The sequence below is a fragment of the Pyxicephalus adspersus genome, chromosome 5, assembly GCF_032062135.1.
Source record: "Pyxicephalus adspersus chromosome 5, UCB_Pads_2.0, whole genome shotgun sequence".
In the NCBI taxonomy this organism is placed as follows: Eukaryota; Metazoa; Chordata; class Amphibia; order Anura; family Pyxicephalidae; genus Pyxicephalus; species Pyxicephalus adspersus.
In genome coordinates, this window is record NC_092862.1 from 37,392,296 (window position 1) to 37,405,804 (window position 13,509).

General features: G+C 36.1%; 1 protein-coding gene across 1 annotated transcript in view; it reads right to left on the reverse strand.

The window, feature by feature from the left end:
* Nucleotides 1-534: 534 nt before the first annotated feature.
* The window catches only part of LYN (LYN proto-oncogene, Src family tyrosine kinase), a 34,383-nt gene continuing 21,408 nt past the window's right edge, over nucleotides 535-13,509 (reverse strand). Inside the window, exons 10-12 of the mRNA XM_072411185.1 lie at nucleotides 10,202-10,355; nucleotides 9,575-9,706; nucleotides 535-5,253 (exon numbers count right to left, since the gene is read on the reverse strand). Of these exons, the coding sequence (XP_072267286.1) occupies nucleotides 5,051-5,253; nucleotides 9,575-9,706; nucleotides 10,202-10,355 (489 nt within the window). The 3' untranslated portion in view covers nucleotides 535-5,050. The remainder of the gene's footprint in view (nucleotides 5,254-9,574; nucleotides 9,707-10,201; nucleotides 10,356-13,509) is intronic.

The following is a 13,509-nucleotide window of genomic DNA, read 5'->3' on the forward strand; positions in this document are numbered from 1 at the left end:
ACACTTCTCCCCCAGTGTTTGTGACATCTCAGTGTGATTGTTCTTTGCTGACTTTCCCTGGAGAAACAAAAACTTAATGACGACCTGTAACTCCAACGACGTGAAACTTGCTTGTGCCTCTGCCATCACAGCTTCTTGCTAAAAGAAAAAAAAGTTTAAGGAATCGTAAAGACCTGATATTTGCACAGTTACATACTAAGATATTAGGCTGTATTATGTCCCCACACTCATTTTTCTATTTCATCTATTTTCATGGAAGGGGGCAAAACCAGGAACTTCTCAGCACCCCCTTGTATCAAAGAACAGGTTAAACAGAACCCAGATAGGCCTGTGTGCCATATGAGGAACACACTGGGGTTTGCTGTGCAATTTCAATTGTTCCATGTTCTAAACCCTTGGGGAATAACCCAGCTATCAAAGTATTACAATATCTATGTTGGCAGGAATGGTCTTCTACACATCTGTAATGTTGATGCTGGATTTATTTAATTTAAACACAAAATTTGACATTTGAGAAACTGAGTGGCAAAGGCATATTTTTAAATAATTATTTTAATGAAAAGTTTTCTGTAACATTTATAATCAGTATGTAAATGTTTATGTTCTATAAGACAAGTTTCTGCTTTTAAAACATTTCTACTTAAGTTAAAAATTACAATGAAAATTGTTTTATACATAATAAAAAAGAACAAGGGTGGTATAAAACTGAAGGCTTTGTATCGACAAAACTTGTAATCAAAGTGAGCTACTGCATATATGGCTTTGTTGTGGCAGATAGATACCTAAATCATTAAGTGTTTGCATTTATCTTACTGCACAGTGGTTTAGGTTTTTTTGCCTATTGAAATGAACTGCCATATAATTATCTTTTAGGTTTCTTGTTATAAAACAGGGAATCGGACATTCCCTGGGGGGAATCAAATACTGCCATTGGACCTTTTCTCTGTTTTATAAAAAGAGCCTCTTAAGTTTTGTTGAATGAGGAGTTCCATTAATTTGTCTTTCATTTCTGCCTGGAGTTCAAGTAGCTAAGCTTTAATAAATGTCCCATTTTACAATACAGTTTAGGAAAATAAATGCAGATTGGTACAATATTCATCGGTTTATTTTTGTCATATTTTAGACTAAACTTAGAAAGTTTAGAAATTAGAAGTCACACAAACCAATTACTGGGGGTAGATATATGATCAAGTGCTTCTGTTGAGGAAATTGGAAAAACATCTGTGCATTTTTTATCTTGTACATTCGTATTTTTGTAAAGTTATTCATATTTTTACAACCCAAGTATATCAGGGGGCACAAAAAAAGGAGATTTTAAAGCTTTTATATCGCCTATGGGATAGACATCCCATAAAACATGGTTGGACTTAACCTCAGCAGAATGGTTGTATGCTTTTCCTAATACTTTTGTTTTTATTGCGTTCAATGACTTGGGCATTCTTTATTTCTGATGAGTGTAACATGTATTTCAAGCAATATAGCTTGATTAGTTTAGAATAAAAAAATATACCAAAAGAGTTCCAAATAATACAGAGTAATAAAGATTTACCAATTATACACATACACAAAACAATATATTGTATTTTATTGCATCCTATCTGTCCTTAAATATACTGGCTGCAGTTATTTTTATTGTATCCAAAGAGGGAACCATGGTTGTCACACAAGCTGGACTTTCCAACATGTTGGCCTGAACAGTAAAACCATTGCAGCCGCAACATATAAGGTCTGGTCTGGTGAGCTGCAATGAATTACATTAGGAACTTGGGAGTTTCCCTTATACAGAATCGGTCATCTGAGTTTGTTTGTAACTGTATAATTAGCAGTAGAAATTATTACCAAGGGAGATACAAAGGGGTCTAGAATAGGGCTAATGCAGTAATACTACACACTACTAAAACTCCTTTTGGTTGTGCTTTCTACAGCTTTAAAGTAAATAAAAAATGGTAACCATTGGCTTGTGTCTTCACTATGGGTTTTCTTGAAAATATAATGTAAAAATAATTACACCATAAAAATATATAATTGTATGTACAGATCTCATTAAATTAGCCCTAATAATTTGAAAGCTAAGTAAGATGGCATTATGCATGACAGTGCTGCAACATCACAGCAAGGATTTAGAAATTGTATGTACTGTTTTTCATCTGGGGGAAGGGGGCATTGATCTATCTTATACTGCTGATTGTAAAGGTTACTTTATACAGACATCAGGTTGCTTGATTGTCTAACAGTTCAGATTCAGCAAGAACAAACGCTAGTGATGGTGGTGCATAAGCAAGGATGATTAAAAATGCTAGCCATGGTGGTACATACGAGAGGGGAAATGCCGCTCTGTGCAGTACTAGGGACTGGAGGAGGACGAAAACCATTTCCTGCATATAGATTTGAGCCACTGAACCACATCCATGTTTGCAGCACACCTGTTCTTGAATACTGTGTAGATGTGAATTTATATCAGAAAAACATGTATGCATCTTGTTAACACCCTGCTAAAAAATAAAAAATCTAACGATCATTTTTATAAACATTTCTACTGCCAATATCTTTTATCAAGGTGGGTGAATTGATGTGCATCCCTGTAAGCAGTGATCATACAGGAACCGTGCATATTACTCTTGTTAAAGTGTTAATATGAATTAGTTCATTTTAAATTACCTCCCTTGCTACCATGTGCTTGCCAAGTAAATGATAGGAAAACACCCCAAATTTCATACAAAAAGCTCAAAAACTAGCAAGCAATGAAATACTTGAATGTGAATATAGCTTTATGTAGTAGTTTACTCACACTATTTTAAGATTTTAAAAGTTCTTATTTAATATACATAGTAAAGACAGCATTAAAAATGATGGGACACTGCATGCATGTTAAGTCATATTTCAGGATATTAAACTTTCAGATATAAAAATTCCTGAGAACAGAATGTTTGATATAAATCTTTTTAACCCTTCATTTTGGTTTAAAACAGTGATAAAAATATTTAGGTTTATTTATAAAGGATTTAGGCTGTTCACTTGGCATACTTAGGGGAATTATCACTTTGTATTTCTCTTAGCTTTGTATATATTATTGAGCTCTGCTGAGTCCAGTCATGTGCAGGCAGAACTCTCTATTTTTCCCCTATACACGTTTGGGTATTTTTTACAAGCTGGATTTTTTTCACAAAGCAAAGTGAAAAGCTTTAACTTGTATAGTAAATCTATCTCAAATTCTTTGTGGACAGAATATACTTTTTTTATTCTGTTGCCTAAAGGCTATTTAAATTCAAGAACACAATTTTATTTATTGTAGCTTACCAATTCTTAGATATGGTGGGGGCATTAGTTCTCTTTTTTTCAGGTTAAGTACATTTTATATAAGTATAGAAAAGTACCTACAATCCAGTGATCATACAAACTGTCTTTGTGCAAAGAATGGAAATCTTACACAATGTTACTGGCCGCCTTAGCTATTATCTGTGAACTACAAAAAAAACTTTTTCCTTCGTGGTGGAGATGAGGAAAAGATGTTGTAGTTTACAGTGTAACAAAAGTCCAACTTTACAAAATAAGGAGTCAGACAAGTGGGTATTGCAGAATGAGACAGGCGATGCCTCTTCTGCAATAACACTACTTACCAGCACCAGGAATGTGTAAATCCCGGCTTCCCTTGCTGGGGATAGATGACAAAGAAGAATGGAAGATGGGTTAGCGTAGATAGGCAAGTACCACGGTTTCAGTTCTGCTTTGAAGCCAGAAGGCAATCTGGGATGATAACACTGCCTTTTCATTGATACATTACAATGACATAGTATTGTCGCCCTAGAACAAGAACTGTGCTGGCAATAGGAAAAAAAAAAAGGAATAAAACTGAAAAAGACAAACTAATGAAGACTCATATCTAAATACCAGAAAGACAAAATATATAACAGTTTTTAACACTTTACAGCTTTTTTTTTCTTTTTAAACATTTTAATTAGAGCTGTTCCTTTGTGACCACTCACATCTTATGGTGTATATGACTCTGGATCCAGCATTGCATGAAAGTAATCCTCACTTTATGCTTCATAGCTTCCCCCCACCCTGTGAAGACTTCGGCTGCACTCTTCCACAGGGGCCTAGTTCCTACAACTAGATTTGCACATATCCCATATCCCATCAACCTTCTCCCTTGTGTATTCACCACTTCTTTAGCTTACTATTATGACTTATTACCTATAGCCTGCCTGCTTTAACACTGATGTCACTGGCAACTTCCATGTACTAAATCCACCGACAGCCCCAGAGTTTTGGTGTCTCTGATGAGCTTGGAGAGGCTTTCATGATAAATTCAAGGCAAAGGATTGCTCTTATCTCTACAAATAAATGTTTACAGCAGGAGTAAACTAAAAGGATGTAATTTATAGAACGTATGGATGAACTATTTCCTTAAGAAAGGGTATAAGCATTTGTTAGTATCCAGCACAGTTTGTATTTCTGGTTGGGATTTTGAGTATATTCTTTAGCATAAAGAAGAGATTTCTGACTGAACATCATTTGTCTAATGACATATAGACTATATGATTCCTTGTATAGTTGCATTATTGCATGCACAGCTTTTATAGAAATGTGCATTCAAACATGCCGGTGTCTTTATCAGGACAGAAAGGCATTCCTGTAAGCCACATGAAAGGTATGGGTTTATACCAGGTTTAAGTGGCTACTATCTATGATCTAATATCTGCATTCTCACTACAAACTCATACCTTTCTCCATGTCGAGCAGGTAAACAGTGCACTTTGAAGTAAAGAAGTGAACCACATAATTAATTAAATATCAAAAGCTGCAGAATAGATATACAAGTCTTTTGTGTACGTTTCCATAGCTTGAAAGAGTCTGGTGCCAATGGCTACATGGAATGTTAGTGCCATGCTGTTTGTTTCAAAGCCACACAAATCTAACAGCCATGGTTATTGTACACTTCAGGCCACGGGTATTCCATATTTTCAGGTTTCCTAGCTGTTTGGACAAAAGAGAATTGGAAAACCTTGCTTAGTCAGTTCTGGCACAATATGGTAATCTTGTCCATGATCTAAGGTTGCTGTTGATACTGGCTCTCTGTAGCTGTGTAGAAGTCATCAAGAACACTCTGTAAGTAATCAAATGTGGGCCTTTCCTCAGCTTTTTCTTTCCAGCATTGATTCATTATATCATATAATTCCTCGGGGCAGTTCTCCATCCGTGGCATTCGATAACCACGCTGCAGTGCTGACATCACATCCGCATTACTCATTCCTGAGAAGAAATGGAAAATGTCAGACTCTCCAAGTAAATGGATCACAGATTGATTGTTCACTCATCCTACTGGGATATTTTTTATTGGTACAAATAATGGGACGTAGTCACCTTTTTCTCTTTACCTATCCTACAAATATTCTCATTTTATTTAGATATATTTTACTGCTATCGGGATACTGTCGCCTTCTTTATATTAATCCTAAAACAATGGGATATTGTCACCTATTTACTTCCATTCTAGACATAATTAAATATTTTATATATTTATTTTTGCTCATCCCACAAAATCTACAATAATGACAAACATTTAGCATTTAATAAATGCTGGTCACAACTTTATACACAACTGGGCAATTCATCCAATTTGTATACAATATAGAAAAAGTTAAATTTCAACTTTTCATGTGTAAACGCTAAGCTTTGTTGTTCACCCTTTCACCTTCCTAGCCTAACTTTTAGTCCTTTGATGTGGGAAAGCTTGGGATGGGCAAGCTTTACTTTTATAGAAAAAGTCAACATGTGTTAAGTAAACCTGCTTTTATCTCTACATCCAATGATTTTATTTTGGTATTAAATAATCTGTGTATAGGTTTTATCAGTTAAAGTTTCCAGGTTTGCAATAGGTTAACCTAAAAGAATATCTGTACTATAGGTTATAGGGGCATGAGGTACTAAAAAAGTACCTCTTTAACCACCATCCTCCCCTGAGCTATCCTAAAACACCTACAGATTCCTAGTTACTTCTAAAGGACTTCAGTCTTCACATCCACCTACAAGAGAGCTATGCTTGTGCACTATAGCCCAGAGCTGTCTATAGTACTCTGGCCTGGTCGTGGGACACAATAGACAACTAATGGGCTGGACTACACATGTGTGAACTTATAGGAGGATGTGAACAAATGCAAAGACCAGAAATCTGTGAAGGAGGGAGAATGGTTTAGGTCAGATAGGGGGAGTGAGGCCAATATAAGTATAATATTCTCATAGGTATAGTTGTCCTTTAATGTCTCTTGCATAGTTGTCTGTATTGACCAATTCCAAATTCTGTGGAAAGTTGATTATGGAACGCACTGTCTAGACATCTCACATCAACCAGGTTTTAACTTTTATTTTCCAACTTTCACTTCTAAAATGACAGTTTAAATCTAATTGCTGTGAGATGTCTGTGTCATAAAAAACAATTATATAGCCTAATAATAAAGAGTTATATTCAAAACTGGCCTCTGGGGAGAACAATTACCGATGCATTCACAGAATAGGGGCTAAGATGGCACTACATCCTCTGTAAAGTATAGGGGAATTTATTTTAATGCACTTTTTTATTTAATTTGGAGAAGTAAAAAAAAAAAAACTGTTCAATTTCCTGCGGATCTAACTTACAAGTCATGTGAATACACTTCATGGAAATTATTGAGGTTTTTTTAGCATATTTGAACAAACAAGCTTTATATAAATGGTGTCTATAGATTAAAGTTAATATACTTCTTGAGATCTAACAAAACATTCATGGTGTATTTGTTTTTCTCATTCTTATAATCAGATTGCTAAAACTTGATTAGGTACAGATACATGTCATATTGAAAGAGTAATTACACCTCTACATTTACCATCACTTTTGATCTAAAAAATAAGAATTAGGTGTTCCAAAATAAGTGTCACTAATAGGAACATTCTTAAGGAGTATGCAGGGTTCCTATTTAAACATCAGATATCTTGAGTCTGGTGTTTTCTTTGGCTCTTATTGAATCGTGGTGTCATCATACCAAGAGTATCTGTTCACCCGAATTCATATAAGTTAGCTAGTGGACAGTAGGGTATGCACTTGCTAGGGGGTAGCTATGGGAAAGAGGGCTATTGGCTACTTTATGTGAATTCAGCAGAGTCCCCCAAAATGAAGCTTGTGGGATCCTTTAACTCTGACAGGTAATTAGAATAGATTGGCAACTTATTTGATTTGAATTACCCCACTGTTAGAAAAACAAAAGATTTTACATGACTGCTAATTTGTCCAGTATTGGCCGGATTAGCAAAATCAGCTCAAGTGCTGACAGTTTGATGCTAAAATTTGTCTGGTAGAAGCTCATAAATTACAGTGGGGAATCCTCACATAGTTCTTGCAACAGCTGGAGTCAAAGTGCATTGCATCTGCAATCAGTTTACATTGCACAGGAGATTGCCAGTATAAAGCCTTTCCAGGCCAAGATGTACATTAAAGTTTGCTGTGAACTGATCAGGTGAAGACAAGTGTTGTTTAGTCACAGTTACAGTAGACATATTTTGTCAAACCAAAGGCAATATATTAGGAGAAGTTGAAACATGGTGATGAAAATGTTATGGTTTGAGGTTACTTTGCTGCTTCAGGTCAACTATGTATTCGGCATTGTATCAAAGGGTGATTGATGAAAATGTCAGGCCATTCAAAAGTAGTAGTTGACCAGAAAATACGTCATTTTCCATGACATGTTCCAAAGCACATAGAAAATGTAAAAATGGAGGGTTACGGACTCGGCTCTTTAAAGCTTTATTTTGAATCTCATTGCAATGTTGTAGTGGGATATAAAAGAGGACTGGTATGAAAGTCAAATTCAAGGAATTGTCAACAGTTATTCAAAATGCCCTAAAGAAGGGTTAATACCAGCTCCTAGGACTAGGACTGTACCCACTTGTTGCACAGTACAATAATATCTCTTCTAATATTTAAAAAATGCTTGCAGTTTTTATTCAAATATATGACCTTTATCTGTTGATATGTTTGAAAGAAGATCTAATCTGTGGCTGTTTAAATAATGTTGAAAATGTCAATAATTTCTATGGGGTAAGAGTATTTATTAGTTTCCTAGGAATCCATTGTATGATCATGTAACACAACCTTTGTTTCAAGAAGCAGCGTGTACTGGGAACCCGGGTGATTTTCTGTACTAGCCGCTACATAAAGAGGTTTGTCAGAATAAACAGCACTTGTTGCCAAGTAAACCATAGTTACTAATATCTGGAACCTACAACAACCACTGGGACAAAGAAGCAGTCTAGTCTTGTGGTTAGAGCGGCATATTTAATCTTTACTGCTAAAACAAAGGCATGGCAATGTGCAGGAGTGTAACTACAGATAATGGGGTCCCATAGCAAACTTATAATGGGAAACCCAGGTGACCTACCTACTGTTGTTCTTCCTAAGACTGCATACACACGATTAACTTTTGTCGTTGGATTTGATCTCTTGTGATTGTTTCTAGCGACAAAAGTGTGAAAGGTGAACGAATGAGTGCTGTACACACAGGGCTGTTCTGTTATATGACGAGGGGAGGAGGGAGAGCGAGCGAGTGGCACTCCGCTGTGCTCTTCTCCATTGACATGGATAGCAGTCATTCACCGTCAGTTGTTTATGGATCTGTCAGTGGGCAACCACTGTACACATGTCAGATTCTCACCCTAGACAAGCCCGACCGTTCGCATCGAGTGAGAATCATCCGACGTGTGTATGTAGCCTAACATAAAATGTCTATATCAAGGTCAGGTAGCAGAAGAGCTGTCAGCAAAGTCAGGACACCACTGGCGACTAGTGTTGTGGACAAGTGTCAGACAGAAATGGGGTATCAGTGCACAGAATTACTTTTTAACCTGTTTTTTTCTGCCTCTATCCTCAGTAACTACTAAACATTTCTCAGCATGTCTGATTGCAGGGCCTTTGTGTACATTATGCTCTTCTACCCTTTCACTATCACAGCAAACAAGTGCTAGAAGAAATTGGGTTTGTCAGTAAAAATTATTAAAATAAATAAAATTATAACAATAAATAAAATGATTTTTATGACTAATAATTACAGATTAGTAATCTAGTACAAAGCTCCTCTGTAACTCTAATACAAGGTGCCAGCCCCGAGGAGTGGCACAGGAACATGGCCTGAGGAAGATGGTGTTAGAGATACAGGGTCGGTTTTAGTAATGGCAAAGATGACCAGGAGGCCTGAGGGCAATGATTCTACACAAGTAGACAGAAAAACACAATATTGCAAAGGGGAATCAGACAAGGATTCTCAGGAGTCCGCATGTGCGCTTGACATCGGCTATTCTTGATAAGAAGTTTCACAGAGTGTACAGGGTCCCCTGAACCCCTGCAGTCTTTAAAAATACATGTGTGTTATCTTCACCTGCACACAGGAGCACAAATAATGGAGCCTTCTTCCACCCCACGCCCCATAGTAGCTGTGAGGGCAACAACAACTATTTTTACACTAGCCACACTGTACTCTTTTTATGTCTTCAAGATGTAATGGTCTTACTGGTCAGAGATATGGCTATATTAGTGCTTTTGGAATACCTGGATAGGGAATCTTCCCATATGTGATTATCTCATATAGAAGAACGCCAAAAGACCACACATCTGATTTAATGGTAAAAGATCCAAAGTTGATGGCCTCTGGAGCTGTCCATTTAATTGGAAACTTTGCACCTACAAAAAAATGAGAGATGTGATGTTATAGTTTTTCTTCTTGTGTCACCAAACAGTAAAGCTGAAACATAAAAACATTTCTTGAAATGTGCAAGAAATTTTCAATGAAGACAGTGTAACTATAAAGTTTTGGATAATAAGAAAGGTTATACGCATATTTTGCATGAGACATAAAGGCCCTGATTTACTAAAGCTCTCCAAGGCTGGAGAGAATACACTTTCTTCAGTGAAGATGGGTGATCTAAAAAACCTAGAATGGTTTTCCTAAAATCATTTGCTATTTGCTAGCAAATGTTTTGAATCCTGGACCAGATCCATTTCAGGTTTGCTGGATCACCCAGCTTCACGATCAAAGTGTATTCTCTCCAGCCTTAGAGAACTTTAACAAATCAGGGCCAAAGTGTTTATACAACCTAAGTAGATTTTGCAACATGTTAAGGAAAAATCTGTGTTGAACTCATTATTTCGGTGCACTGTTCTTTGCAGAAACTATACCTTCTTTTGCCATGTATTCATTATCTTCAATGACTCGAGCCAGACCAAAGTCAGCAATTTTACACATTAGAGACTCCGATACCAGTACGTTGGCTGCCCTGAGATCCCGATGGATGTAGTTCTTTCTTTCTATATAAGCCATTCCTTCTGCAATCTATAAAAGATTAATGAGATAAATAAACTGCATAGTGGGATTGAGCTTTAAACCTAATTTCAAATGAACTAAATCAAGGATTCCTGCATTCTTACCAATAGAAAGATACAGTTGACCAAAAAGGGCCATGCATCATTTAATCTAGGGAAAAAGCCAGCACCAAAGTTGAAAACATTCCTAAGAATTACACCAAGAAGTATAAGCAAAAGACATAATATGAGTATTTTTAGGTTATGCAAGAACCCTTTGTCACGGTAAGTGTGTCCACAATTTTAGTAAAATGCAATAATTTCTATGGGTAACCCATACTGGTCTTCAATGGTCTTGGAGAGTACAGCTTACCCATAGGATTGAATGTGACTGCAACATGCATGTCATTTAATTGAATACTCAGTAGGGACACATTTTCAGTAAAAGCTGTTTATCCAGACAGGAATACATAGCAAAGACTGTTTGTTTTAGGAAAACAATAAGTATTTGTCCAGGTGGGTTGCACCCATAGGGGTAGTGGGGGAAAACTTGATTAAAGAACACAAGCACATGTACCATAAGGTACCACTGTGCTTTAGGATGTCAACAATTGAGCTTTATTGGTTAATTTAAGTAAATAGTTTTACAAAGATACATTCAGACTGCAAAGCATGTATGGCTTACATATTATAAAACCCAATACTATCTGCAAGCTTCTTTCAGCAGCCTAAATGGAATAATGAAGAATCATCTAGGAAGAGGGACATGAGTCTCCGGTTTATCATTCATATATTTTTAGCAAACCAAATACTGGCAGAGAGGATTACTATAGTATATGGGCAATAAGGAGCTGGTAAGTTTTCATTGCATGTTTTTTCTGACTGCAATTTGACATTACAAGTTCGTTATTTCCCTTTAAGTATGAAAGAAAACAGAAACCTGAGCTAAATCAACCTTCATATGTTTGTTGTCTTTTTAATAAACCAGTAAAACAAGTTTATGACTAAGAAAGCTTGCCAAACATTCAGAGGTCACAAAACTCTAATACACACAATACATGCACACAGTAAGCATATTCCAGTAAAGACATTGGGGCCGTTAAGCATTTGCCCATTTCTCTACAATAATCACATTACCTGCCAACATGAAGTTGTATTAAAGCCGATGACCCTTTTGCTGCCAATGTGGCCCCGACTGCCTATGACCTAACATCTTATACATACAGCCCATGTGTACTGCTACAACCCCAATGCTTCTACTTTCCCCTTCACTTCACATGCACAAAAAGCATGCTTTAGATTGCCCCAAATATGTCCAATCCCTGAGGGAAGCTCACATGTAAGAGTGGCTTCCATGGGACCAAGCAAGGCAAGGCACTATAAGGCACCCAATATTTGGAAGGACAGGGGGATCAGATTCAACAATAGAATGACCAACAACATATATGTTATGATAATTCTAAATAGTATGCAAATGTCATTCAGAAAATACTTCATATATTGATCATACAAATAAAAAACTGCAAATGGCATCACCTAAAAAAAAAAACTTACAAGTAATTTGTTTTTAAATAAAATGTTATCAACCCCAATTACTCTTTAGCCCACTTCATACCTTAGTTAATTTTTTTCTGCTGATTTGTTATCATTTCTTATTTTTATCATTATGAATCTTGTTTCCACTGTCGCATACCAAGAAAATGTTTTTTGTCTCCCAAAATGTATTACTTTACTTTGACCTTAAGGTTTTTTTATTGCAACTTTAGTTTTGGCTGCCCTAGTTTCCAGGCTAGGAATATTTTCAGCAAGCACAGAAAATATCAGCTGATCTTGCTAGGAATGCAGTGTCCTTACTTCAACAGGGTATAACAAATAAAAAATCCTATATCTCTTGTGTAAACTACAAGCCTTAGTTTAATAGAGATAAACAAAGGGTGGCAAATATGGCTACTTCTTTAGATAATATATGCCTGATTTATTAATTCTCAAAGACTGGAGAAGATAGACTATCATGGGAGAATGTGAGCAATCCAGCAAACCTGGAATGGATCTGGTCCAGAACTAAAACATTTGTCAACTTTTTTTTATCAAGAAATCCATTACAGGTTTGTTGGATAACCCAGGTTCTCTCAGGATAGTCTATCCTCTCCAGCTTTGGAGAGATTTAACAAATCAGGCCCAATAGGAAAATAATGCAACCCATTTTTGACAATTTCACAACTATTTTGTAAGCTGAGTGTAAGTTGATCCATATTTTCCTTCTGCTGTTTTGCTCAATGTCTGTTACTTCCTACTTGCTGTGAATTTGCTATCTTGTAGTTCCCTTTCTCAATACCGGTTAAAAATTAAAACAAGATGTGTGAAATACAGAAGAGAACAGCTCAATGTGCTAAGATTATTACCTAAATGGGGAACTTGAATAAAAAAGAATGTATAAATTGCTTTATTTGCTAATAAAATTGATGACATATGGCAAAGACTGTCTTTGCTTGTGACACCCATAGGCTGGATGGTACTGTATGTGCAATGTTCATGCTTCTAAAATTTCTTGTGCTAAATGTCTTTTGTCACCATCATGGTTTATTTGTTTAGTTTTTTCTGCTTTAACTATGTAGTTGCCTTTAATAATATATATCTATCTATCTTTTTATATACATAAATAATATTTTACATGCCAAACAATTTTCCCCAGCCATTTCCATAATATCCCAGACCTTAATATTCTGTTTATTATTCTGTTTAATATTCTGTTTGCTCCCTACCTATTGGACAAAGACTATGGCTCATTGTAACACAATCACAAAATTGAATCGGGAAATAGGTGGACCTCTTTGGCAGTGTACGAGATGCATAAATTCACAAGAATAACTGTCTAGAATTACAATTCCTGAGGCAAATAAAACAATACCCAGGTATGAATTTCATATATGTATTTGTTTGCCTGACATTTTAAGCAGATTTGGCTTTACTTGGTACTGAACATCTGATAACTTTGTATTGATAAATGATTGTTCCCATAATGGTGACAATGTCTGTGCATAGGTAGTGCTGTGGTGGCATTTGCAATAGACCACAATCTTTGTTTTTTGTCTCACCCTTTCCTAAAGAAGCTAAATGGTTAAATGCACCAGCAACCCAGACCTATTCTCTAAACAGACAATATATCCCCCAATAAGCAGGAAAAA